At 39.5% G+C, this 27,929-nt stretch overlaps 1 protein-coding gene across 2 annotated transcripts in view; it reads right to left on the bottom strand.

Moving 5' to 3' along the window:
• Nell2 (neural EGFL like 2) overlaps positions 1 to 27,929 on the bottom strand; it is a 294,190-nt gene that overhangs the window by 186,939 nt on the left and 79,322 nt on the right. For both annotated transcript variants that reach the window (XM_028869297.2, XM_028869298.2), the window contains exons 5-10: positions 10,626 to 10,799; positions 10,441 to 10,537; positions 8,063 to 8,135; positions 7,808 to 7,890; positions 6,699 to 6,827; positions 5,068 to 5,170 (exon numbers count right to left, since the gene is read on the bottom strand). In XM_028869297.2, coding sequence (XP_028725130.1) covers positions 5,068 to 5,170; positions 6,699 to 6,827; positions 7,808 to 7,890; positions 8,063 to 8,135; positions 10,441 to 10,537; positions 10,626 to 10,799 — 659 coding nt within the window. The remainder of the gene's footprint in view (positions 1 to 5,067; positions 5,171 to 6,698; positions 6,828 to 7,807; positions 7,891 to 8,062; positions 8,136 to 10,440; positions 10,538 to 10,625; positions 10,800 to 27,929) is intronic.

Here is a 27,929-nt window from a genome sequence, read left to right as displayed (position 1 = left end):
CCAAGCATGCATGTGGTGCACATATACATGCAAGCAAAACACCCGCACACATAGAATAAGAATAAACACATTTACACGCACGCACGCACGCACGCACGCACGCACACACACAAGAAATCTGAAGCACAGTAAGAGGTATATGTGAGCATACCTCTGAACCTGAGACCAGCATTGGTCAAATTGGGGGTTTCCAATCCTAAACTTTGAAGTTTTTAACTTAGTGTTTTCCCTTGTTCTTTCTTTATCATAACAAACAAAAATCTAACCAAATATTAGCCTCTAAAATTTACTTTCTGAGCTAGCATAACTGACTTTGTTCTATATAAAATGAGGAATTACAAAGTAGTCAAATTTATACTTTCTGTAATAAATATATCCTTTATCCTAATAATAAACAGAGTCAAAATTCTACCCTTTCTTGCTTTATGTGGAAATTAGTATTATATATATGTATGTATATGTATACATATATATATATAATGGACATAACTCTTAGAAAAGTTATATTTCGTGAATAATCCTTTGTATTATCCATTGTCTGCTGTTTCGCTTGGGTGAGCAAGTGAACTTCCATTCTGATCTCTAACAACTGGGCGCTATTATGAACAGCAGTGGATGATTAAAAGTAAGTTCGCATACTCAGAACCATTTTTCATATGTCAGCTTAAAACATAAACCCTAAAACATATATTCAGAATCCTTAATACACACTTGAGACTTAAAGTGGGGGATAAAGAGTGAGCTAACAGACAACCAGAAAAACCAGGGCATTGCTTTAGCACATGAGATATGCTAACTAAGTGTAGAATATGAAACATCCATTAGCTAACTCTTTGCTAATGAAAGCAATGTCGAGATCACCTGAGAGTTGTTGGCCATGGACGCTCCCAGGTTCCATACCACATGGAATCAGCATTCTATTTTATTAATGAGATCCCAAACTGTTTCAGATTCTGATTAAAATCTGAGAAGCAGTGAGGTCAGTGATGACCCCTGTGCACAGACCTTACACCTTACCTGACAAAAAAAAAGTAAGATCTCTGCAAAATTGCTAGTGCTATGAACCATCGATGTCACCTGGCTACAGTTGCTGCAAGAGGTAGATTAGCAGAGGCAATGCTGGAGAGCTCCCCCTGGTGGTGAGAACAAGGGAGAACTATCTGGTGCACCAACCCTACAGCTGCCCAGGCCCAGAACCACCCCATCTATGAGCTGCTGGAGCATGTGAAGAGACTTGACCCACAGACCCAAAGTTACATGATCTCCACAACACAGGGCAACAACAGAATATCCTGGAGGAATCCTAGCAAGGGCCCAGCATCAATAGGGTAGTAGAAACCAGAGGCCTTGAAGCAGTCCAGTGACTCTTTGCAATGAATGCTTACAAGTAAATATATCTGGACAAAGGGGTTTACTGCATGACTTACTGTGTCACACCGCAGCTTCCATGACAAGACTTTTTTAAAAATTTTTCCCCTTTTTTTTTTCTTTTTTGTTTTCTTCTCTTAAATTTTGTTTTATTTGGCGGGGGTGGGGGAGTGGGGGTGGTGAGGTTCAGGGGCAGAGGGCAGATGCAAAGGGACAAGGAAATAAATGGAATCAAGACACATGACGCAAAAGACATATAGAATAAATAAAAAGAAAGAAAAACATTTTAAGTAGTTTAAGTGTATATTATCTGTCATCATCCGTGGGCTTAAAATGATCTTTCCTGGGTTACTGAGTTCACTGCAGTATCTGAAAGACTCCAGTTTCCAAACTAAAAGAATATTTATCAACAAGGGCTAGCATGAAGTACAGAAGTTATTTAATCTATAGGATGTATCAGAACTATAAAACGATCCCATATCCCAAAGTCTGGGTCTCAGATCTTAAAAACCTGTCATTGCTCTGTGCCTTTGTCCAGAGACCCTATATCCTGGTTTCTAATAAAAAACACCAGGCCAGCCACAGGGATGGTACTGTCATTTAGAAGCGAAGCCATACATAATGTATACACTGTGTGGGTGGGGACTCAACAGGGCTTGGGATGGGGCTGCATCTGCCATTTGCAACAATTTTTAAAAGAAATTTCTTTGCCTATATTTTACTGTGAAACTGTTTTTTAAACTTGGAGCCAGTTTTTTTTTAGGTTTTTTTTTTTTTTTTTTTGGTTTTTGGTTTTTCAAGACAGGGTTTCTCTGTGTAGCTTTGTGCCTTTCCTGGAACTCACTTGGTATCCCAGGCTGGTCTCGAACTCACAGAGATCTGCCTGCCTCTGCCTCCCGAGTGCTGGGATTAAAGGTGTGAGCCACCACCGCCCAGCTTGGAGCCAGTTTTTGCATAAAGGAAGATGCTCTTAAACTTTACTCCAATGGAACAATGTCTAAATGGAAAAAGAGAATCCCTTCCTACCCTACCCTTAGGCCAGACTCATTTAATTCTTGATCTGTAACTATGTTACAGTCTGTAAACATGCACAGAAAAACAGAGCCTCATATGTGTGTCAGACATCCATGGAAAGTCCTGTGCACCTGGTTGTCCGACACTTGCCGACAGCAGTGGAGGTGCTATGGGTTCAGCCACCAGGGGGCACTCTGATGTCCATTTCCCTTTATTATGCAATTCTGACTTACTACTTTGCACATGATTATCCAAGATGCTTAAAATTGCATATGTCTTATCTTTCCCTATTCTGACTTCAAAATGGCATTTTGTACAATCTCTATTGAGAATAAAATACGCTCATTTTTAAAACAATTACCTAACACCACTGCAGATAAGAAACTACATTTTCTGCTTAAGTGTTTTCTTCCATCTTAAATTGCATCTGGTATGAATGATGTCTAGATTATTGCTCTTTGGCTTGGGACAAATGGGAAATCCTCTCACTTGTTTCAAAGTATCACACTACTGAGAAGACTAGCTTTCTGATCACCTAAAAAAAAAAATCCCATTTTTCCTTTAGTACCACACTAGACAGTTTGATTTAATTATTATTATAGACATTCACATAAAGCTTTCTTCTGAAGAGTTTCAGCCCATTTAAGCAATGTCATTACATGGACAGAGAAACTCTTTTGAGAAGATGTAATGGGGCATGAAAAATAATAAAACCCACAAAATACATGTATTCAAGGATTTTAATAATGAAGAGAAATTGCAATTCAGACTGAAGAGCTGGGAGCTCAGTGCTCTCTGTTATTTTAAAATAAAGCATGATTAAGCAGGTGCAGCACAGTGCCCTCAATCAAAGGGCAGCGTCCTGTGCTGTCTTCTGCAAAACCACTTCCATTTCAAAAAGCATGAATTCAGGATATTCACACACCATCAACAGAACTTACTGAATATGAGGAACTGTGGTTCATTACAACAACAACAACTCTACCAGATAGAGCAAACAGGCTTGGGCTTTGTAGGCTCCCTTTTATTAAATGATGTCCCATGAACCTGCATTATCTTGGGAAGTTACTAGGCGGTATGGGGCGCAGCAGCCCAACCCCTGACCTTTCAAAGACCCAGTGGAACAGAAAAGTGTTGTCCTCAGGCCTCCCCAGCACTGCCTCCCAGTAGTTCTTCCTCACTAAAGGAAGAAAACAAGCAGGTCCATATTTTTGTGGAGTGACTTGGAAAGAGCTGGCCACATAAAATAGCAAGTACTATAGGCTTTGATCCAGCAACTTCACCTTTAACAATGTGCACTATACTCAAAGCCATAAAAAGTGCATCAAGTTTCTATATGAATGGCACTATATTGCTGCTCATAAGAGAGAAAAAAAGCACCATAGGGTGCAAACTTGACAGTGTAATAATACGCAGCAATGTCTAATTGGCATGGGAATGTCTTCAGCATCCATCATTAATAAAGAGGGTCAAGGAAAAAGAATGACACCATTCTCAGCATAGAGAAAGCCTGCACCGTCACATGTGAGCGGGCATGAGAAAAATCACTTGGCAAAGCCCACAAGAACTAAACCCTGAGAGGGCGAGGGAGAACAAAACGTACTTTCCTGTTTTATTTTCTATTTTGAATGTTATGCATGCATTGTTTTTATTAAGATGCTAAAATGTTGTACCCAAACCTGGCTGGCTCCTCTGAACCTGCTTAGCTCGTCAAGTGTGCATGTGTGAAATGAGCACACGAGAAAATTAAACAGTGCTGCACAAGGCTCCTTGCTGATGTCTCCATGCCGATGTTTATGCACAGGGTGCAGACCTGAGTCGGTTGCACACGGGCAAGGAAGATCTGTACCCACGAGTCCTGAGCTAAGACAGCTGCTGTGTCTTCCCTCACACTACGTCCCTTACTTCTCCTCTGTCTCTTTGTCTCCTACCCTTACTCTGTCCGTGTGACTCTCACCGTCTTGTGCTTACACAGCTACTGTGCCACACGTTAGTTAACAAGTCAGTGTCCATGTATGTGACTCCTTCGGACAAACAACAACAACAACAACAAGTGCTCATTTTAGTCACGTAGATGGATTTCTGTGACTGAGTGGATGGTCTAGAGCACATTTAAGGATACAAGCGACTCTGAAAGTGTTTCTAGACATCAGAAACAAAGTTCATACGGAGTGTGATAAAGGGAAGCAAAGCTGCCTCACACAGCAGTGCAAGCATTTTTGTTTTTACTGTACTTTTTTTTTTTTTTTTTTTATTAAAGTCAACCCCACCACCCCACATACACACACACTGGGTGATGCTATATGTAAGTGGGTTCCGCTATCCTGAGTAAGAGAGCCATATTTCACCTGCTGCACAGACTCCCTTCATACAAGAAGAAGTGAGCATACACACTTCTTTATCTACTTGGTAAGAATCTGTATTAAGCAGTGTAAATGGTGAGATGCCCCTCCCCAGAGAGTGTCTTGTGCATCTCTCTTACTTCTGTCGATACATGCAAGAGTCTTCCAAGGAAAATTAAAACGTTCTTCTAGGGTAGAAGCAGGTAAAAATGATCACCAACATAGAAAATATATCATTTCTAGAAGTCATTTAACTTGTCCAGCTTAAATAGATCAATACGACATTTTTAATACGGAGCTGCATTTTTCCAAACAGAGTATTGATCAGCAAAGTCATGCTCACGTTTGCATTCCTTGCAGCATTTGCCGTCGACGTACGCGGGAGCCGATTTAGGAGGGCAGTCAGGAACGGGGCAGACCAGAGTCTCACACTGGATGGTCCCGTTCTGAAAAGCAAACAGGATTTAAAGAAATTCCACTGGATCCTCCTCACAGGCTTTGAAATGCATTTCCTAGAGTCCAATCTGTTCACATAAAATGTCCCTATCCTCTTCAGCAATGCCCATGCTGTGGTGACCCACAGCACTGCCAGCTGCATTTTAACAGTTGAGACAGGCTCCTGTTTTTTGCCCAGCAACTGATCTGCACTAAGCAAATCTGCACCTTCTATAGGGAAGTGGAGAAGGACACACGTCCACAAGGAACTAGCAAGCTGGGGGCTAGCCTGAACCACATCACTATCCTCAGACTCCTCACACACTAACCACCCATCTAGCTGCTCTGACTTTCCTAGTCAGTGTGCACACCTCACCAAATCACACCCTGCAATTTGACTTAGGTTTCTCATCCTCATTTGGGAAGGTTTCACTATAATTGTATGGTGTTATAATTTTATTACATTGTAATCTTGAATAAAAACCGTATTACACAGAGATGTACATATGTACACACATATACACCTGCTACACATGGACAAACTCCCACCCAGATGCACACATGTATGTTCACACACACAAAGATGCTCCCAAGTGTGCATGTACACATTAGAGATGCACACACATGTGCATATGCACAGAGGTATACAGGTGTACACACACTTCCACACGATGACATATTCATTCTCTCTCTCTCTCTCTCTCTCTCTCTCTCTCTCTCTCTCTTTCACACAGGCACACAGAGAGAGGGGGAAAATACATTCCCATACAGTTCACTTTGGACCTTCTTTTTATATCTATGATAGTCTGCTTTTGAATCAACTAGATGAGTCTACAGAAACATTTAAAAAGCTGACTCAAATAGACCTGACTCCTTTACAGAAATTTAGCTTTTTAACAGATGAGTTCATGTGGAATTTGAAAGTTTAAAACCAAACTTGTTCTGAAGCTTTCTTTGAAACATGAATATATTTTTAAAATAATAATGCACCAAAAATAATTTATTACTGAGAATTAAACAAAGTCACATTTATTTAAACTGTGTAGCATGTAGTCTATATTAGCCAACTATTAAAGACTATTTAAAATCTATTATTTATATTATTCAGTCTAGACACAGTATTCAATACTCTATATAATTTAGTTTCTTCATTAATAAAAACACGGGGGAGAATTCCCCAGAAATGCTAAGGGTTATAGGAGAGACTCCTTTGGAAAGAGCCTGGATAACCTAATTTGAATTGCTAACTTCATGTATGCCAGATAAGCTTCATAGCATCCTCAAACCATAATCAAACCACTGTTACAGCTAGAGAGTGTCTTTAATAATGTAACACACAGTTCTTCAGAAGTGACCAGGTTTGCTGGCATTTTAGTGTTGCATTTAGAGAAAACAGGTCTTGAAATTTTCATGATTACATTGTCTTAATAAATATTTAAAGAGTGGGGTCATCTGAGTCCCCAGTGAATGTGAATGGAAGGCATACCAGGCATGTGCATTTCTTACTGAGTCCCCAGCGAATATGAATGGAAGGCATACCAGGCATGTGCATTTCTTACAGCCATCTGTCCAGGACTCAAACTCTCGGTAGGTGGTTCCCTTCATGGTGCATGTCCGCTCACAATAGCACTGGTCCAGCCTGTTCATTCGTTGTTCAGCCCTGGACAACTATGGCACAAAGACAGGGTTCACCATTACAGCCACTTGGAAATGCAGAGCACTCTAGCGGGCATCTAATTGTGTTAAATGAACAGCAATAACAATGGGCTGTGCCCACCATTGATTATTATAAGTATATTAAGCCATCACAAATTATTATATGTATATCAAGCCTGTAATTCTTAAAAAAAAACATTTTCCAATACTTTATGTATGAAAAGTTTACCTTTAAAACAAAAATCATAATTTGCAAGATAAAAATTGAGGTTAATTAAGAATAACACCATCCACAATGCAAGGAAGAATTTTTCATTTTTTAAAAGCATTTAATTCCAAAAATATGTTTACTCAAATAAAAGAAATTGGAATTTACACCATATGAATAACAAAGTGTATACACACACAGCCTTCAGAAAATCCTTCAGTACTATGCAAACTTTACAATTTGGTAAACTTGCCAGTCACCTTGGGATGTGCTTCAGACTTTAGTGAAGGAACCTACAATTATAGCATAACAGCTAAAAACATAGCTATTTCCTTGACCCAAATATGGTGTCCATACTCTTTACATTGTCTTTCCACATTATTGCTTATAATGAATAATAATAATAAATACATAATAAAATAATTATAAGAAATATAAATATAAGAGAAAAATAAATAATAGAAAATAATTATAAATAACAGTATTATTATGTAATAAGAAGAAATAAATAAAAGCTAGGCAATGATAGATCTTGCAGCAGTAAAGCAGAGTATAAAACAGGTATTCTGTTCCATTCCTGATTTACTGAGCCATTTGGCTAGGATTTAAATATTTATAAACCTTAATAAACATTATAATCTTTTTCCTTGAGCAAAACTTCCAATTCAGTCCCAGTAAATTGTGTGAAGAATGTCTCAAAGATGAAAATCTATGGTGATAAAAGGAGCTATTGAAAGTCACATGATTGTGGAGCATTCTCGGTGTATTTCTGAGTCATTTTTACCTTGGCTGATGTCTTCGATAAAATATCCTGCAGCTCCATGATTTTCTGTACAAGTCCATGGAAGTCATTGCATGTTGGACAGGCTGCAATTACAAACGGCACATTGATCAAGCTGTATTCATAAGGGGTTCAATCTGATTAAGTCTGTGCTGATAGCCTGTATGTGTGAACTCCAATCCCAAACTGGTGTTCTGGACAAAATGAAGCAAGAGGCACACTTTCATCCAACATACAGTGCAGGACTAACAGACTTACTTCGATTAAGATCCGGGCACTGAGCAATGAACCCCTGGGGCATGACAAGTATTTGTACATCTTGCATTATTCCCTATGTATGAAAAAATGAAAAAAAGCGTTATTTTCATTTACCTAAATTATGCTCAATAGTCAAGTTTGTGAAGAAAAATATTAAAGAACAGATCTATCCAAACCCCTTGATCTAGAACCTTCCTGGGTATATTCCTAACCAGCCTATGCCAGGGAAGGCGATTCATCAGGCAAAACAGAGAATAATCTAGTTAGCTTCTCCTTGGTAATGTTTTTAAAGATTAAATGTCAAGATTCCAGGATGTGGCCACAGTCTTAGTGTTTTGAGAACTCATTTTTAGCTCACCACAGAAGCAGGGCTTCCGAGTGACCTTTAACAATCAACATAAGAATCACTTTGGGCTTTATCCCCACAGACCTGAGACAAGTTTCGAGTTAACAATGATCAGAAGGAAAAGGGTGATAAACTGAGTCACGAAAGCTATGCCCACTTGAACATTTCCCATTTTTTTCACTGAGATTTTACTTTTTTTAAAGTTGATCTCTCGAATCAGAAAGGATGGTGGATTTAGTAAGCAGGTAAAGCAAAGCTTATTTTAGAGCACGTAGGAACGCAGAAAGTTCATCATGGAGCTATTTAAATGCCAGCTGCAAATGGCCCGCTGTACACAGGAGGCTTTGCATTCACAGGCATCATCCTTAGCCACTACACAGCCAGCTTGATGGGCTCAAAGCAAGGCCAGTGGTAACAGAAACAACCTCATCTAACATATTCCAGCCTTCCCTCTTCCCCACCACCCCGTCTCTCATCAGCTTCATGTACTTTTACTGTATTTAACTTTATCCTCCTGAAAAATGCACAGCAGAAAGCCCAGTGATGGGGACTTCACCAGTATGTTATGGAGAGCATAACTTCCTTATAAAGATTTACCACCCAAATCATGATCTGTGTTACGTCTACGTATTTACTGTGATTAGCAGCGTGTGTCAATGTGAGTGACAACATTTTAGTACACAGTGTGGCGATTACTAGATCTGTTCTTGATTTTGGATTGGGTGATGCTATGGCTTGGCAGAAGCAACGTGAAAATCAGACTAGTGTGTATAGCATGTACTGCACACCTCTAATGCACACTGTTCTCAGACCACAATAAAGACAGCAAGTCACATAGCTATACAAATAATTGATGTGTGGGGACTGTGAGGCCACAGCTGAGCTCCAAGACGGCCATAATTAAATAGAGAGAGATTTGGAACTCACAGCATGCATCTGTCATCCCTTGCATGGGAAAGAGGCATTGATTCTTAGGGTTTTGAAAGAGTGGAATCAATTCCCCACATCTGTCATCCACTAACGCCTGGCTTTGGGCAGGTTACTTCACCTTTTGGGATAGGTTGATGCATATTTATAAGAAGGAGAAAAGACCCTCGTCATCATTTTCAAAGTGAGGGATTAAATGGAATAGTTTAGTCAAACCATCTGGTTTCCAGAGAATGGGTAATGTTAAGTGTTGGAACATTATGTACTGGGCTTAGAATCTTGGACTGACTGGTGCCTCCCTGCTCACTAAGTTCACAGGTTGGACATCCCTCTCATTCTCCTAATTTAACCATGGTCACAGCCCTGGGGAAATGTTCACACAACAGGCAGCAGGCAACCATCTCCCTGGCCTTTATTTATTCATCCTCAAGACTTCCAGGCATTCAGTTGGGATACCATTTGATCCTGTCCAGTGAGGAGATTTGGAATGCTTCTAAGTTCTCACTAGAGATATATTTTGACTGCTTTCTGTTTTAAGGGATTGGTACACAAGGAAACTGTGAGTAGCGTTTCTAACCCTGGGTTTACTAATGTCTCTGTAAAAGCATCATCACGGATGACATTTCAGTGGCAGAATGTTTATTTCCATGTTAAAATTTTCTGTTTTTACTATTTTGAATTCTTAATTTCAAGAATGTCATAATGATCACTAGTTATAGCCTGATTGTCATCTGTGCAATATATAAAGATCAAATGCAAATGGGCAGTGATTTTTACCAGTTTAAGAATGTTCTAGGATGGGGCTGGAAAGATAGTCCAGTGGTTAAGAGCACTGTCTGTTCTTTCAGAGGACATGGACTCAGTTCCCAGCACCCATATGGCATCTCACAACCATCTGTAACTACAAGTGATCTGATACTCCCATGCAGACATAAATAAAAATAATAAATCATTATAAATGCTCTAAGAAACAGAAATGGAAAACAAAAAGAAACACACAAACAGAATTGTTGTTTCATGCTATAAAAAGTGAACTGTACTTTTGCAAACTCATCAGAATTTATTTCCATTTCTAATTCATGCTCAGACTCAAGCCAAAAGATACCTTAAAATATCCATGTGCGTTATTTCTCTGTCCCAACCAAAATGTGGTGCCCAGAGGAAAGTCTGTGGAAGGCATTTCCACGACTCGTTCATAGATTCTGGAAGACAGAATATCAGAGAAAGGCCATGAGTACACAGGGATCTCTTAGAGTCTTACAATTCTTGAAACGAGAATGATTCGCTTACTTATTGCAGTCGACGTGTAAAATTAAATGGGAGGCACTGATGGCTAAGGAGAGCTTGTGCCACTTGGCATCAGCCAAAATGTAAGGGAACACTTCCGTGTGAGGACGGTGAGTGCCGGAGCGGTAATGCAGTCTGATCTCATTCCGATGGCCACTGCTTTCCAGTTCCAGGTACCTTCATAGAGAAGAGCCACAGGGGATACATCAAAGGTAAAGTCCAACAATGACTACGTTAGCTGCTGTCTCCAGAAAGCTGGAGTAGGCACACAGGTTCTATCCTCCCTACAAATAGAACCAGACATCCCAAGTAAGAAGTACAACAAACAGCAGGAGATAGTAGAGCATATGTGATATGAAAGGACAGGGGGGGGGGAACACTGTGAGCTAAAGGTTTAAGTGGGAAAGGATTGGGGCTGGGGGAAGGAGAAGGAAGAAGGGGAAAGGAGGGGGAGGAGGGGGGAGGAGAGAAGAAGTGTGTTAACTAAAACTAAGGCCACAATGAGAAGCTTTATGAAAACCCATTAGTTTGTAATTTAATATATGCACATTATATATTAGATATATAATCTAATATGTATATATGCATGCATGTATATATGTATGTATAAACAGAAGTAGCCCCACATTTGTGAGCAATGCCACTCTCAGAAGACATGGATTGTTGACTGAAAGTCTCAGTGGGAAGGACAAGTTACCTTCCCACAAGTTATTGGTCAGGGAGGCCCTAGAGACACCCGAAACACCACCAGCTACGCCATTGCTTTTGGTTACCCACCATAACTAGATAGCAAGACCTTATTGCTGAAGTCACCACACACTATTTTGTTTCAGGACATAGAAAAATTAATGCTAAACTGATGGGGGGAATCTCCCTACTGGCTAGATTTCATAATACGATAAGGTTCCATGTAGGTTTCTGAGGAAGAAAAGACATCAATGTTATTATCCAGTGCTAGACTCTGACTGCTACTGTGCTCATCTGTCAGGCAAGATGTGCCCACTGTGTACTAGCAACAGGACTGTCGATGGGAGTGACTAACTGCTCTCTTGATTGGATCTGAGGCTTGTACCACAGAGGTAATTCATGCCTTATGCTATTAACATGGTCAAAAGTCATGGCTATGAAATTCATAGGCCATAGGGGGAAAATGATGTCGTTTTACTAAATGATCATGCCTTCTAAATATTTATGTTAGCATCCAGAGAGTCGTGTTGCTCTCAGCCTTGGCCGGAGAAGCCTCTAAGTGACAGTAGGTAGTGGTTAATGTAGCCATATGGACTGTGCAAAGTGCTGAAAATAGCGACTGTGAGTGTGCTCAGCTGTAGGAAGACAACACACCACACCACTATCACCACCACCCCAAGGCTCGGGGAGAATCACAGAGGAGTGATCGAAAGAACTCGAGAACTCTGTCTTCTGACCATGACCTGGCTGTTGCACACATGGACTCACAGTAGCTGTTACTACCTTACACAAGATCTGTGCAAGATCAAGCCAATAAAAATTCCAGAATATAACTTAGAAGGATGAAATCTCATGGTGAGCCAGTCTGGACAAAGAACTATGGGCGGCTGACGACTGCTGAGAGGGGGAGACATGACCTCTTCCAAAGATGAGCCCCCTGATTGGTTATCCAACACAGAGTGATTAGTCCATCCCGACACCGTATACACATGAGCAACAAAAAACAGACACAGAAGGCTGTATTATATATTTATGCATATATACAAATCTAGCAATAATAATCAAAGAAAAAGAAGAAGCCAATTTGAGAGGGAGTGGGGGGCTAAAATAAGGGCTAGCTAGAGGGAGGGAAGGTAAGGGGGAAAGGGATTAGAATTATATTTTAATTTTTAAAAATTCTAGCATGGAAGGGGTGCTCCAGAGGCTTCACACCTAGCTGAGAACTGTTGTGAATTGATGGCCGCTGTGAAAGAGGGAGTCCGTGATCTTTAGGATTGTGGCCATTGTATTAGGATTGTGGCTGACACTCCAGTGAATGACCCCACACCCATGCATGTAGGGCGGCACTCATGGGACTCAGTGGATTAAAAAGAAATAAATGAAAAGAAAAGGAGGAAGTTAGGAGGGAGATGTGATGGAGAGTCTTGTCGGGCGATTGAGATTGAGAGAGGAGTGGATATGATCACAAAGCATTGCGTACATGCATGAAGTTTTCAAAGAATAAATAAAAATTTAAAAACCAGTAAGAAGAAAGAAGAGGAGAAAACATTAAATTGGTTATCCCAAAGCCACAAACTGAAGACTACTTTTACAATTTAGTTTTCATTGATATTGTAATAAATTTATGAATTTGTGGTATAGTGTTTATTTTAATGAATGTTAAAAAGGTAATTTGAACAATTAGCATACTCACCACATAAAACATTTATCATTTTTTGTGGGGGTAACATTCACAATCATTTCTTCTAGTGGTTTTTAAACATACAATAAAGTATTAACAATCATTTACTGTGTTTTACAGTATGAAAAGTTATTCTTATTTAACTCTAATTTTCCAGCTATCAACCAACTTCTCTCCATTCTCCCTTCTCTCATACACTTTCATTGGTAACATCTGGTAACACTTCTTCTGCTTTGTACTTCTACACTTTTAGCTTCCACTCTTGAGAGCGAATATATATCAGTTGTCTTTTTATACATGGGTTTATTGCATGTACTGTAGTATATTCCAGATACACCAAATGACTGAATTTCATTATTTTTATGACTACTTTTTCTTACCATTCTACATTCAGTTAAGCTGATTCCATATCTTGCAAATATAAATACTGCTGCAGAAGCCGTGGAAGTGAAAACAGCCTTCACACACTGAGTCCCTCCTCTTTGGATATGCACTCAATAATTCAGTGCGATGTTTTCAGGAATATCATATGGTTTTCCATGGCGGATAAATTATTTTTCACTCTCACTAAGAGTATATGAGTTCCCTTTTCTCCATATCCTCACCAGTATCTGTTACCTTTTGAAAAATAACCACACCTCATGGCTGAACATTTTTAAGATGATAATTTTATGAGTACACTTTACCTCATCATGTAACAACAAATACTCATTACTTTATCAGTTCAACTAGTTAGTTCTTTAAGGATAGAAAAGCATTTGCTTTTAAAAAAAAATTAACATCTGCAAGCATACCACACACTTCTATATACCTAGTAATTCTCAACATACTGAGACAAGAGGCACACTGCTGCAATCAGACACTCTCCTCTATACAGTAGTAGAAATGCTAATTATATTGAAATCCTATATTTAAAAACAGTGACAGCTCACTGATAGTGAGGAAGACAGCATCCACCACAGATGACAAATTCTTAGTCATAGCGGCAGCTGCAAGTGGCTACACACACAGGCCTTGAACTCAAAGCTCCACTCTTGGCCCTCACTGCTGCCTATGACCTGGCCAGATGGCCTGACCTCTCCCCACTTCCACTTCCTCATGAATACGATGAAGATGCAACATCATATACACACAAAATAGGAAACACTCAGAGGCGTTAATATTTCATCCGTCAATACCTTTATAAAGGCCACGTTAAGCCAGCTCTGGAAATAACAAGCAAACTAAATTCATTTTAAATAATTTTTAATTTTATTTTGAGATCATATAATTACGTCATTTCTCTCTTCCTTTCCTTCCCTCCAAACTCTCCAACAAACCACTCCTTGCTTTCTTTCAAATCCATGGCCTCTTTGTTTTAGTAATTGTTGTGAGAGCGCGCGCGCACACACACACACACACACACACACACACACACACACACATATCCATAGTTATAACATGCTCACTCTGTATAATGCTACTCATATGTATGTTTTCAGGGCTGGCCATTTGGTACCAGATAACTAATTGGCATACTCTTCCTCAGAGAAGACTATTTCTCCTGCTCTCAGCTTTCTTTAATTGCCTGTAGTTCTTTTAAGTGAGAACCTGCAGATTTCAGGAGACCAAAGCTAGGAGCAAAACAGAAGAATAATCCACTCATAGAAAAGGGGACCACAGTGGTAGGAAAGTCGGCAAAGTATAAAATCTAACTAGACAAAAAAAAAAAAAGTATAAAATCTAAAAAGGAATGCAGTGGTCTGACAGAGGCACAAGCATTGTGAGTGTGGTGGCATTGGTCATTCCATGTGGAAAGTTATGTACCCAGCTGTGTCCAGTCATTCTCTCAGATGCCAGAGATCTGAAAAGAGGAAGGACTGTGCACACTGATTGGCATCCCTTATAAAAACCACATTGACCCTAGTCATGTTAGTCTTTGTTTTTTATGGTCCTTGGTCATCAGCAAGGCAGAATAATTTAAGAGACCACATAATGTTAATTCTGTCTCCACTGTACTAAGTGTGGCAATGAAAAAGTTAAAATCCTCTTAAACTTCATGCTCTTTCCCTATCAAGTGGGGACAATGTGAGTGGAAATCTCACAGTTGTTAACAGAATTAAATTAAACATGATCCAATATGCATATTGTGTGGTTCTGAACAAGGAATAAACACTTTGCACACATCGGTGTGATGATTTACAGTTCCTATAGGGTGGTGATGCTTTCTATGGAAATACCATGAAAATTTCACACTGGATTGTATCTTGAGTAAATGTGAATCTTTGGGACATAAAGTACTTTAATAAGAATCTACCCAAATAATGATACTGCAGTTTCATCTATGATAATCCATCAAAACAACCATCTAGATGGCGTGAATGCATCCAGAGACTTACAACTGACAGATTCTGAGGCTTTTCATTGTTAATAAAAATACCTTTCTTGCCGGGCGGTGGTGGCGCACGCCTTTAATCCCAGCACTCGGGAGGCAGAGGCAGGCGGATCTCTGTGAGTTCGAGGCCAGCTTGGTCTACCAAGTGAGTTCCAGGAAAGGCGCAAAGCTACACAGAGAAACCCTGCCTCGAAAAACCAAAAAAAAAAAAAAAAAAAAAAAAAAAAAAAAAAAAAAAAAAAAAAAAAACCTTTCTCACATGAAAGCACAAAGAAAAGAGGTTTTTAAACAATAATAAGCTGTTAGTTTAATTACTTTTGAAAATATCTTCATGGTCTGTACTGAGAATGTGGCCTTGAACAAGACAAGCAATGCTGAAGCTTAGAGACCCTCAGTAATAAATACATAATGAAAGGGAAGTTTTGTCATGTCACAGTCAATGAGAACAGGATACTGGAAGTCTTGCTGGAAAAAGTTTCATGAATAAGATATCCAGGTGTCATAGCTACATCACCAAGAGAAAAGATCAGTAGCAATTGCAATTAATTCACAAATGAAGCCCCAGCATCCAACATCCTGGCTTTAGTATTAACCCCTCCATCGTATAAAATAGCTACACACTAAATAAAGGGAACATATTACTATTTATGGGGGTGGAGGAAGCTCTGAAGAGGAGTGAAGTCCCGAGTGACTGCGTGCTGTTGACATGGGCACAACCATGTCAAAGACCCTACAAACAACCTCAGGCTCAGATGGTAGCAAGGCCTTCCATGGGTCCAAGTAGGAGTATGTCCAAAAAATGTCCCAAAAAATTTGCAGGGATGACCACACACATGTAGGATTCCAGCTGCTGTAGAAAAGGGTAACAGCTGTTTGATACATCAAACATACGTAGAGAAAGTAGAGGTGAGGCTGGGGGAGCCAAGGGAACTATCAGGAGAGGGTAGGCCAGAAAGGAGGTGGGTTGGTATGGTGCTAAATATGGTCTAAGTACATGATTTCTTATATTAAAATGTTTTTATGGAGCCTATGATATGTTTAATTGACACATGTCAATAACAAAAGTTGGGAAGCAGAGGAAGCAACTGCTTGAGAGTAAGCCCTCTCCTGTGCCTCTACTAAGCTGTGACTAAGAGCAAGTCAGAAGAAACTAGACAAAGACATGGAGACAAGAGCTTCAGAGAAGTTCGGCAGGGCGAGCCTGTTCTGAAGGATGGACACAGAGTGCACTGTTGTAAGGATTCGAAAGATACTGGGAAACCAACTACACTGGTGGTCTAAAAACACATGGACACAGGTATGTGAAATATGGCTTATGAATTATATAAGGGGGTCACAAATTTGATGAAGTGCATCTGTGACTCCAAGCTAAATATTTATGCCTTATAGGAAGAAAGAGCAGGAGAAAAGGTAAATGACTAGTTGCAAGCACTTGACGTGCATACTTGCATGAGCATGCACACATACACATGCACACACATACACATGTGCACACAAATGAACATGCATACACATACACACATACCTCCACAATCTTTTGAACTACAATAATGTTAGAATTAACCTCATAAAGTATACAAAAGCAGGAGAAAGAACAGAAGAAGGAATCTGATCCCACTTGTCTAAGCCAGGGTTACTATTGTAATAAGCACCCTGACTAAAGCAACTTAGGGAGGAAAGTGTTTATTTGGCTTACACTTTCACATCACTGCTCATCACTGATGGAAGTCAGGACAGGCACTCAAACAGGGCAGGAATCTGGAGACAGGAGCAGAGGCAGAGGCCATGGTGTGTGTGTGCTCTTACTAGGCTGCTCCGCCTGCTTTCTTTCTTATACAATGCAGGATGACCAGTCCAAGAGTGGCCCTAGCCATGATGGGCTATGTCCTCCCACATCGATCACAAAGGAAGAAAATGTCCTACAGACTTGCCTCCAGCCCAAACTTATGAAGGCATTTTCTCAATTGACGTCAAGTGGACATAAAACCAGCCAGCACACTGATAATCAGCTGGCTGGGCGTGGTGATACACACCTTTAATCCCAGTACTATAGATGTAGGGCAGTGGTTCTCAATCTTCCTAATACTGCGACCCTTTGATACAGTTCCTCATGTTGTGATGACTCCAACCATAAAGTTTTCATTTCTACTTTATAACTGTAATTTTGCTGCTGTTATGAATCATAATGTAAATATTTGTTTTCCGATATTTTTAGGTGACCCCTGTGAAAGGGTCATTTGACCACAAAGATGTGACCATCGACAGGTTGAAAACTATTGATGTAGAGACAGGCAGAAGATATCTGTGAGTTCAAGGCTGGTCTGACCTGCATAGTAAGTTCCTAGGCAGCCAGGGCTACATAGAGCGATCTTGTCCCAAAACAAAACAAATAAAAAAGGATTACTAATGGACTCCTTACGAGGAAAATACCAACACTTAGATTTTTATATGTGTTATTTATTGTCTTTCTATTTGATCATAAATTGCTCTTCCATGTCAATGAAAATATAGTAGTATCCTTTTTAAGGGGTGCATGGTATTTCATAACATAGCCATACTATGATTTTTTTTAAAGATTTATTTATTCATGTATTTTGTGTATACACCAGAAGAAGGAATCTGATCCCACTGCAGATAGTTGTAAGCTACCATGTGCTGGCTGGGAATTGAACTCAGGACCTCTGGAAGAGCAGTCAAGTGCACTTAATCACTGAGCCCGCTGAGACATCTCTCCAGACCTAGCCATACTACAATTTAAACTCTAATTTCTTATTAATGTTTCCAATTTTCATTCTCTATAAAAGCGCTTCAATACATGTTTCTCTATGCACTTATACAATTATCATCTTGGAATAAATTACCAAAAATTAAATTGCTAGTTCAAATGTCATACTCATTTCAAGGAATTCATTATATCCACTCCCTCATTAATTCATCTAACAATTTTTATTTGCTACCTTTTTAGAGATCAGCTGTAGTCACTGAAAATACAGAAGTAAACTAAGGGCATGAAAAGAGAGCTATCAAGATATATTAAAATAAATGATGACATTTTATGAAATAAATAGGTTGTATGGTGCTTTTTTTTTCTTCAAAATAAAAAAAAAGTGAGATAGGGAAGAAAACATATGTAGAAGTGACACAGGAAACCCAGGTGAAGTCATGCAAAGAAAGTGACATCTGGTGAAATCCTGGAGAGCAGTGACCCTGGGAGAGTTGAGAGCCTCATGAGCTCAACGAACAATATATAATCCAGTGTTGCTACAGAGGGGATCATGGGGCAGAATAGTAAGAGGTCAGGCAGAAAGGGACAGGATGGCAGGGAGGCAGGCCACGTAGGGAACAGTCTAATACAACGACTGCACACAGCCTTGAGTTTTTGGGAGCAAGCAGCTGCATTGTTGGTACATCGTAGAGATGCTCAGAGCTGGGGCTCAATTCTAGGGCTTTCTTATGCCAGGGAAGGTAGGAAGAATGGACAAACTCTGCGGACATTGGAAAAGAAGAACAATGGAGAGGGTTTTTTTTTTTTTCACAATTAACGTGCAAGAGAAACAAAGGTGAATAAGGAAAACTGGCATGGTTTTTAGTCTGCGCACTGAAAAGCAAATGGCTGACCTTCAGAAATGGGAAAGATTTGAGCAAGTTTGCCCAAAGTGATGATTCCAGGTTCTGACTTGCACAGCTATGTAACTCAAAGGTCCAAGGGAAGATGAGGAGCTCACTGGACATGTATGTCTGAAGTGCAATGACGTCATCTCACTAACTCATTTCTGGTAGGTCCACTTGTAGATTTTCCATTACGTTTATCCACATTTTTCTAAAACAGTCTCTTCAAATTTCAAGTCCCTGTCACGTTGGTTTCTTCAATCTCTTTCTCCAAAGAGCAGTCTCTTTCACTGTTCCTTTGTGTTGTGATTTTTTTGACTTGACAATTTTGCTCTAATCTTTGTTACTTATTTCCTTCCATTAATTTTGCTTATGATATGGTATTGTCTTTATTAAGTTATATATTTGAGAGCTTTCTACATTTTTATACAGACATTCATTGCAAAAACATCACCCGATTGGCAGGACGAGTTCTGCTCAGGAAAGGATGCAGCCAGCAGTGTGAGCAGTGGAGCCAGGGTAGAGGGAATCGCCAGCCTAGTGAAGTGCCGCTCAGAGTTCAATAGGATGGAGACTCAGAATTGGGAACAGGGACATCATGACTTTTAGTGAAGCAGTAAAGCTGTGCCTGAGTGGAGTGAACCCAGTAAAAAGCAAGAGAGGGCACATGGGGGCAGCTAAAAGAAACGAATGTGACATCAACAGGAAGATTGGGTTTTATTGCTTTGAAAATATTTATACACTGAAAACACACACCGGAGACGAGACAAAACCAAAACACTAGAAAAGATGTATAGTCCTGTGGCAGTGTCCTTGAAACAGGACGGGATCTGCGATACAGCTGCAGAGGCGCCCTTTGTTAGGGTCATGGACAGGGAAGGCAAATAAAGCCTCCGAGAAGACAAAGAGACACACGGTTGCAGTCAGCAGTGGGGGCAGCTTCGGAAACTCTCTTTTGATTTCTTTTAGGACTCAATTCATCCTCTAAGTGAGGACACATGGGTTAGCAGTACGGAAGCGAAGATGTGAAACATTTGTCTGGGCTGAGAGAGCAAATGGACTAAAGGGTAAAATGGAAAGGATGCGTTTGTAAGCAGTCAGATGGTGCATTAAGACCACTCAGTACAGGTCAGCCACAAGGGTACAACCGAGGCAGAGAGATGGGTCGATAGTGTAGGGATGGCCAAGCAAGTACTAAATTCATGGCCAATTATTTGAGTACGTGTGGGTGGGTAAAGTGGATACGAGGTCCCAAGCAAATGCAGGGAGTTCCACTGCCACATGGGTCACTGAATTCATTGTCTACTTAAGTGACCCACACATGCAACTCTCAATGGCTCTCACTGCTTTTCACACAAATTACTAGATCTAATCCTTTCACTACATCTTTTGGCTTACTCATAACACAGTTTTACTGATAATTATTATAGATGCACTGATGGGCAGTGTTAAAAAATCACAAATATTGGAATATGAACATTCATATTCATGTTCATAAGAAGCCATGCTACAATATTCTATTTTCTAATATATCTATTTTCTAATATATCTATTTTCTAATATATCTCTGGAATTCATCTTCTATCATTTTAGTGAAAATGTTAGAATCGCTATTCCTACTGGGCACTGTCTTGCGACTGAGTACATATGTGTACATATGTGATGTGCACACATGCATGTACATGTGCTCACATTTAGGAATCAGGAATGGGACAGCCTTCAAAAGCAAATGAGAAGCTGTCATATTTTCCACACCCTGGAACAAATTTCACAAATGCTTGTTCCTTGGAGATCTGAAAAACCTCACACTGAAAAGACAGTAAAGTTAGGGTCTGAGGACTTCAGATTTAAAATGCAAAGGGATGAAACACTGACAGTTTTCCTGTTTCTACCATTCCACCTAATTTTCTGCAGTATCTGCTACTTGGTATTCTAATTATGTCATATGGAAAATCATTTGTTAAATCCAAATTATCTAGAGTAATAACACAAAGTTATATACATTGGTGTCATTTATATGTTTTAATCAGCATTGTTCCTAGTTGTTGTGTTATTTGGTTTTATTGGTGGAATCCAGCTTTGAAGACTAAGCAGCTGGCAGGTCCCAGCCACTGTGGCCGCTATTTTAAAGTGAGCCAGCCTAGTGGATACTTTTTGTAACATATACACTGTGTCCTTCTGTTTCTCCAGAGTCCCTCATAATGCACTCCTTATTAATACCTTCAGGTTTTTTCTGTCTTCTTAGCTCAACTGTGGTAGTGAGTCCACGTCTAGATTTTCCATTATTTTTATCCACATTTTTCTAAAACAATATCTTCAAATTTTATCAAGTTCCTGTCATGTCAGTTTCTTCCATCTGTTTGTCCAAAGAGTCATCCATCTCTTGGACTGTTCCTTCGTGTTGTGATTTTTTTTAGACTTGATTTCATCAATTTTGCTCTGACATTTGTTATTTATTTCATCCTGTTGATTTTGGTTATGATTTGCTCTTGTTTATATTAGGTTATATGTTTGAAAGCTCTCTACATTTTTATGTGGGCATTCATGTCCGAAACATCTTTTGCATTTCTTTTGCTGTTGTCCCAAATGTTTTGAGAATCTGTTCTTCCATTTTCATTTTTTAAGAATATTCAAAATTTTCCCTTCCAATTTGAAAAAGATTCACTGCTTGCTTAAAAGTTCAGTTTTCATATATTTATAAACTGTTTACATCTTGCTGTTTCATCCCACTGTGATAAAAGATTGTAGATATAATTTCTATTTTTTCTATTTTTTTTCAGTTCATTAAGAATTGGGTTTTTTTCATAGTATACTCTCCTTTCTAGAGAAAATTCCATGTGCTAATTAAAAGAATGTGTATTCTGCAGGCTTTGGATGGAATGTTCTACAGACAACTGAAGTCCTTCCATCTATAAATGATAGTGTAAGCATCATGTCTGTCGATGTTTTTGTTTGGGTAGTCCGTCCACTAGTGAGGAGTGCAGAATCAAAATCCCCCAATTGCTGAACTATTTTTCCTTTTATGTCTAATTGTGTCCTGTACAATTGATAGCTCCACCATTAGGTACAAAGACATCTATAAATGTTATATTTTTTTTGATGAATTGATCCCTTGATATCATACAGTTACTTTCTCTGTCTCATCTTATTTTTTATTTTAAAATCTGTTTTATCAGATACTAGTATACCTGCATTTGCTCATTTCAAATTCTATTGGATTGGAATATCACTGTCACTCTTCAACCTGAATGTGCATCTCTTCTGATGATGTGGCTTTCTTGTAGGGAGCATATTATTGGGCCTTTCCTTTTGGAATTCATTTAGCCAACTTGTACTTTTTAATTGGCAAGTTAAACCATCTCAATGTAGTTATCATTCAGAAAGTATGCCCTTACAAATGTCATTTTGATTCTCATCTAGTTTTTCTGAACAGTTTTTGTTTATTTTGCTCCTATCATATTTCTGTGTGATGGTTTACTGTATTGATGATGTTGGATTATTTTTCTCCTCTAGTGAAATTTATACATTCATATGTTATCATAATGTTACTTTCATTTCTTCTACTTGCCAGCATAGGACTCCCTCAAGCATCTTTTGTATGGCTGGAAGGCTGATCATAAATTCCCTTAGTTTTTTCTTCCCTTGGAAAGTCATTACTTCTTTAATTTTGAAGGGTAGCCTTGCTGGAAATAGAAACCTGAGCTGGTGCTAAATTTCTTTCAGGATTTGAGACCCATCATTCCTGGCCTTGAGGGGTACCTGCTAGAAACATTTGTTCTTAGTCTAGGAGGACTGGCCTTAAACGTGACAGTGGCTTTCTCTTGAAGATTTTAAAATGTGTCTTTGTCTCATGCTTTCACCAGTTTGACTCTAGGATAACAGGGTGAGGGTTCCTTCTTACCCTGTCTATTTGCACTTCTATAGGCCTCTTGTACCTGGATGTCCAGCCCTTTCCCGATACTGGGGAAGTTTTCTGTTATGATTTCATTTAACAGGTCTTCTACTACCCACCTCACAGTTCATGTCTTCCCTTGGGATATGCTGATGATGAAGACATTTTCAGTGCCATCCCGAAGATCTTCAATGTTCTCCTCACTGTTTTTTCTTTATGTCTCTATGAAAGTGCTATCTTTTTTTAAAAAAAAAAAAAAATCTTTCTTTGATCCCTGATATTCTTTTTCTTCTTTAGTATAAACTAACCTTGAAGCTCCCAAATGAACTTTTTAACCTGTCTTCCTGAGCTCCTCATATCTAAATTTTTATCTCCTGTGCTGGCGATGTAGCTCAGAGGTAGAGTCCGTGCCCAGCACCCTTGAGGCCTTAGCATCCATCCATAGTGCTGACAAACAACAACAGAACCGTGAAGTTTGCTCTCTTTACCGAGTTCTCATTCGTATCCTTCTTTGTCTTCTCAATTTCATTCAACTACCTGGATTCCTTTGGATCTTACTGAGTATTTTAAGAAATGGGTGTATTGGTGCACACCAATAATCACAGTGCTCAGTACGGCAAAGGCAGGTGGATTGCTATGAGTTCTAGGTCAGTCTAGTCTGCATAGCTTGCTCTGGGCTAGCCAAAGCTCACTAGTGAGACACTGTCTCAAAAAACACCAAAACGAATATTCTTTTGAGTTCTTCCTCAGGATTTCACACACTCTAGTGTCTTTGAAATCTATTACTAGAAATTATGATGTTGAGGTACAGTCACAACACTTTCATATTTCTTGTGTTCTTGTGTTAGATTACATATCTCATACTGCCTTGTCTTAATCACCTTAGTTACTGAATTGGATTTTACAAGGAACCATCTTTGGCTGTCTTTTGTTACCTTTAAAAAAATCATTATTGTCTATATACATTCATGTTCATACTCTTCTTATGAAAACTATTTCATAAGGAAAACCATTGTCACATTTTATGAGTCTAAAACCTGACAAGGGCATTAGAAGAGAGGAAAATTTAAAAATGTTTTCTTTCATAAAAAGTTATATAAAACCTAAGCAATATTAGTAGATTTAATCTATTCATGCATACAGAAAACAGCCAAATGGGCTTAGAAAATTCAGGCTACTTTCACATTTCAAAGCCACTCAGTAATTCATCAAACACTCACAAAATGAGAAAAAAAATAATTGTAATCAATAGAAATACATTTGAAAGCTGGGCAGTGGTGGCGCACACCTTTAATCCCAGCACTCAGGAGGCAGAGGCAGGTGGACCTCTGTGAGTTCGAGGCCAGCCTGATCTACAGAGCTAGATCCAGGAAAGGCGCAAAACTACACAGAGAAACCCTGTCTCAAACAAAAAAACAAACACAAAAAGAAATACATTTGACAAAATTTAAATCCATTAATATTGTTAAATGTTGACAAGTAAATTAAAAGTTCTTTTATATGAGATGAAGTACACAAAAAAAAATCCAATAACTGGAACACATATTCAGTGTTGGAATGTCAAAGGGTATTTCCATGAGATAAGGAATAATGATGTCAGTCAGTTCATTTCCAGTCCAGACAAAATTAGAGATCTTGGTGACTACTAAAGTACTGGGTGTCTCTGACTCTTTTGCCTACTCTTGAGACTCTTTTCCTCCTACTGGGTTGCCTCATCCATCCTTTTTTTCATTTCTTTATTAAGAAATTTTCTACTCAATCTACATACCACCTACAGATCTCCCCTCCTCCCTCCTCCCAACCTCCAGTCCTCCCTCTCTAGCCACCCCACATTCCCAAAATCAAAGTCTCCCATGGGGAGTCAGCAGAGCCCAGCATATTGAGCCCAGGGAGATCCAAGCCCCTTCCCACTGCACCAAGGCTGTGCAAAGCATCACACCACAGTTACCAGGCTCCCCCAAAGCCTGCCCATGAACCAGGAACAAATCCCGATCCCCCTTCCTGGGTACCCCCCAAACAGTTCAAGCCAAACAACTGCCTTCCATATCTAGAGGGCCTAGTCCAGTCCTATGGGGGCTCCACAGCCTGTAGTCTACAGTTCCTGGGCTTCCACTAGTGTGGCCAGTCATCTCTTTTTTTTTTTTTTTTTTAAATATATTGTCTTTATTCTAAGTTTTTCAAGACAGGGTTTCTCTGTGTAGCTTTGTGCCTTTCCTGGAACTCACTTGGTAGCCCAGGCTGGCCTCGAACTTACAGAGATCCACCTGGCTCTGCCTCCCGAGTGCTGGGATTAAAGGCGTGCGCCACCACCGCCTGGCAGGCCAGTCATCTCTTAACGTTTTCCTATCATGATCTCAACATCCCTTGCCTGCAGAATCCCTTCTCTCTCTCTCATCGATTGGATTCCAAGAGCTCAGCCTGGTGCCTGGCTCTGGATCTCTGTATCTGCCTCCATCAATCACTGGACAAAGGCTCTGTGATAACGGTTAGGGAATTCACTAGACTGGCCACCAGAGTAGACCAGTCCAGGCACCTTCTAGACCACTGTCAGCAGACCAAGGTGGGGTCATCCTTGTGGATTCCTGAGAGCCTCCCCAGCACCCTAGCTCTTCCTATTCCCATGATGTCCTCATCTATCATGCTATTTCCCTCCCTGCCCTCCCACTCTGTCCCTGTTCCAGCTCGACCCTCCCATTTCCCTATGTTCTCATGCCCCACTCCTCACCCTCCGCCACCTCCCCCCACCCAGTCCACTCATGTAGATCTCATCCACTTCTCCTTCACAGGGTCATCCGTGTGTCCCTCCTAGGGTCTTTCCCTATTAGCTAGCCTCTCTGGAGCTGGCCTCACCCATCCTTGATGCAAGGGCTTGTGTCTGGTTTTATTGTATCTTGTTGTACTATATTTGGCTGATGTCCCTAGGTCTGCTTTTTTTTTTCTGTGGGGAGACTGAGGAAATGGATCTGGGGGAGAGGAGAGTTGGGGAAACTGAGAGGAGTAGTGGGAGGGGAAGCTGTGGTAGGGATGTACTGCATGACAGAAGAATAAATAACTTTTTAAGATAAAAGAATTGTAAATGAAGAAATATCACATCTTATTGGTAGTTAACATGACTATTAACTTGGATAATAATAATAAAATTCTACAAAAAAAACTGCTACAATTAGCAAATTAGTTAACAAATTTGCTGGATTAAATATTAATGTGCAAAATTCAGTTGTAATAGGTAAAGACAAAAATAAAATCCTAAGTGATGCAAATTAAGATATCAAGACAGAATCTCCAAAAATAAATGTAGTCTAAAATATGTGAAAACTTTATAAAATAACTTTAAAATGTAACTGAAAGAAATAAAAAAATCTCTCCTATAAATATACAATGATCACCCCAATCTATGTATAGATTTAATAAGATCCCAATCAAAATCCAAGCTGATTCTTAAATCTCAGTAAAATGTGAAAAAATACAAATACATAAAATGATCTGAAAGAATAAGCTATATAGGATTGCCACATCAAAATTATAAATTATAAAAATACAATAATTAAAATTATGTGACAGTGACTAATGATGCATGACTTTTAAGACATGGTAATTAAACTGTATAATGATTTTAGAAATATGTGAATATAAATAACCTAATTAGAAGCAAGAAATAATGTTTCTTCTAGAAACAATCTCTTCTGTGATAAACTTACTTTTTAGTTCTTTAGCTTTTGGAAATAGTTTGTGGGAAGAATGCGGAAGAGTTTGGAAAGTGCTTTTAAAAGCCCTCAAATGCTGCCAGCAGAGCTTACTGGGATATTCTGATGAGTCTGGGAAGATTAAAAAGTACTGAGAGAAGTGTAGACCATGGAAGCCTAGCTCATGAAGTTCAGAGGGGACTAAGGACTCTGTCAGCACTTGGGATGGGGACCATTCACGTGCTTTGCTTGGTGAAGAATCTGGTGTCATGCAGCTCTGTTCCTGAGAACCCGAGTGAAGCTGAATTTGAAGCTGATGGATTTCCAGAAGGCACCTGCCTAGGAAAGTATTTCCCCAGAGTCAGCGCACGGAAAGCTTTTGATGCTGAGACTTCCCTACTATGACGGCCTTGAACTATGAGCCAGAGTGAGAAATTCCTCCAGGAAGCTTGTTTCTTGAGGTGTTTTATCACAGGGACAGCAATGGTGACTAAGACAGCAGGTGTCTCCCGAGTGTGCCAGGATGACAATGTGTCCTTTTCATCTTCTTCCCAAACTCTTGTTTCTTACTATCCTTTTCAATGAACATCATCTTATTTCAGAAATGGTCATAATTACTTTCATGAACTTTTAGATCGGCATGTTACACAAGGAAACTGGAGACTGGTTTAATTATTTTCATACAAACACTGCTGTCACTATTTTCTGAACTTTCAAGGATCCATCTGTATATCTATATATTGTGATATAGTAATGAAATTTAATAAATGTATTGATATATCATTTTATTTTGTTTGAGAAACAGAAATACTATCCAAACACTCATTTTTGGATACTGACATGAAATAGGAGATTTCTTTCTCTAATGAATACAATTCTGCAGAGAAGCAGGAGTACTGTGATATGTACTTCTGCTCAAATTAGATTTAAAATCAATTTATTAATATGCCAGATCCTCAGAACCTACCCACTTCACTATGAAAGGATCTAAAATAGATATATAAACAGATTCATGGCCTATAAGGAAATGACTCGCTCATTGAGGAATCACTAAATTATTCTTTAGTCATGTATGATATATTATGTACTTGTTACTCAAAAATGTGTCTAGTGTACATGTGTGTACGTGTGTGTGTGTGTGTGTGTGTGTGTGTGTGTGTGTGTGTGTGTGTGTAAAAGAGTGCTGTGTACATGGAGGGGTGTTCGGTGTCTGGCATGTCTATATGGAGGCCAGATATCGACTCTGGGTGCATTTCTCTGCAGCTCTCCATCTCACATTTGGAGACAGGGTCTCCACTGAAACTTTCAGTCAGCAAGATCCCAGAATCAAGCCGGGTGGTGGTGGCACACGCCTTTAATCCCAGCACTCGGGAGGCAGAGG

This window comes from Peromyscus leucopus, chromosome 20 (genome assembly GCF_004664715.2).
Source record: "Peromyscus leucopus breed LL Stock chromosome 20, UCI_PerLeu_2.1, whole genome shotgun sequence".
In the NCBI taxonomy this organism is placed as follows: Eukaryota; Metazoa; Chordata; class Mammalia; order Rodentia; family Cricetidae; genus Peromyscus; species Peromyscus leucopus.
The sequence above is the reverse complement of the archived record's forward strand: the minus strand, read 5'-3'. Positions and strand labels throughout refer to the sequence as shown.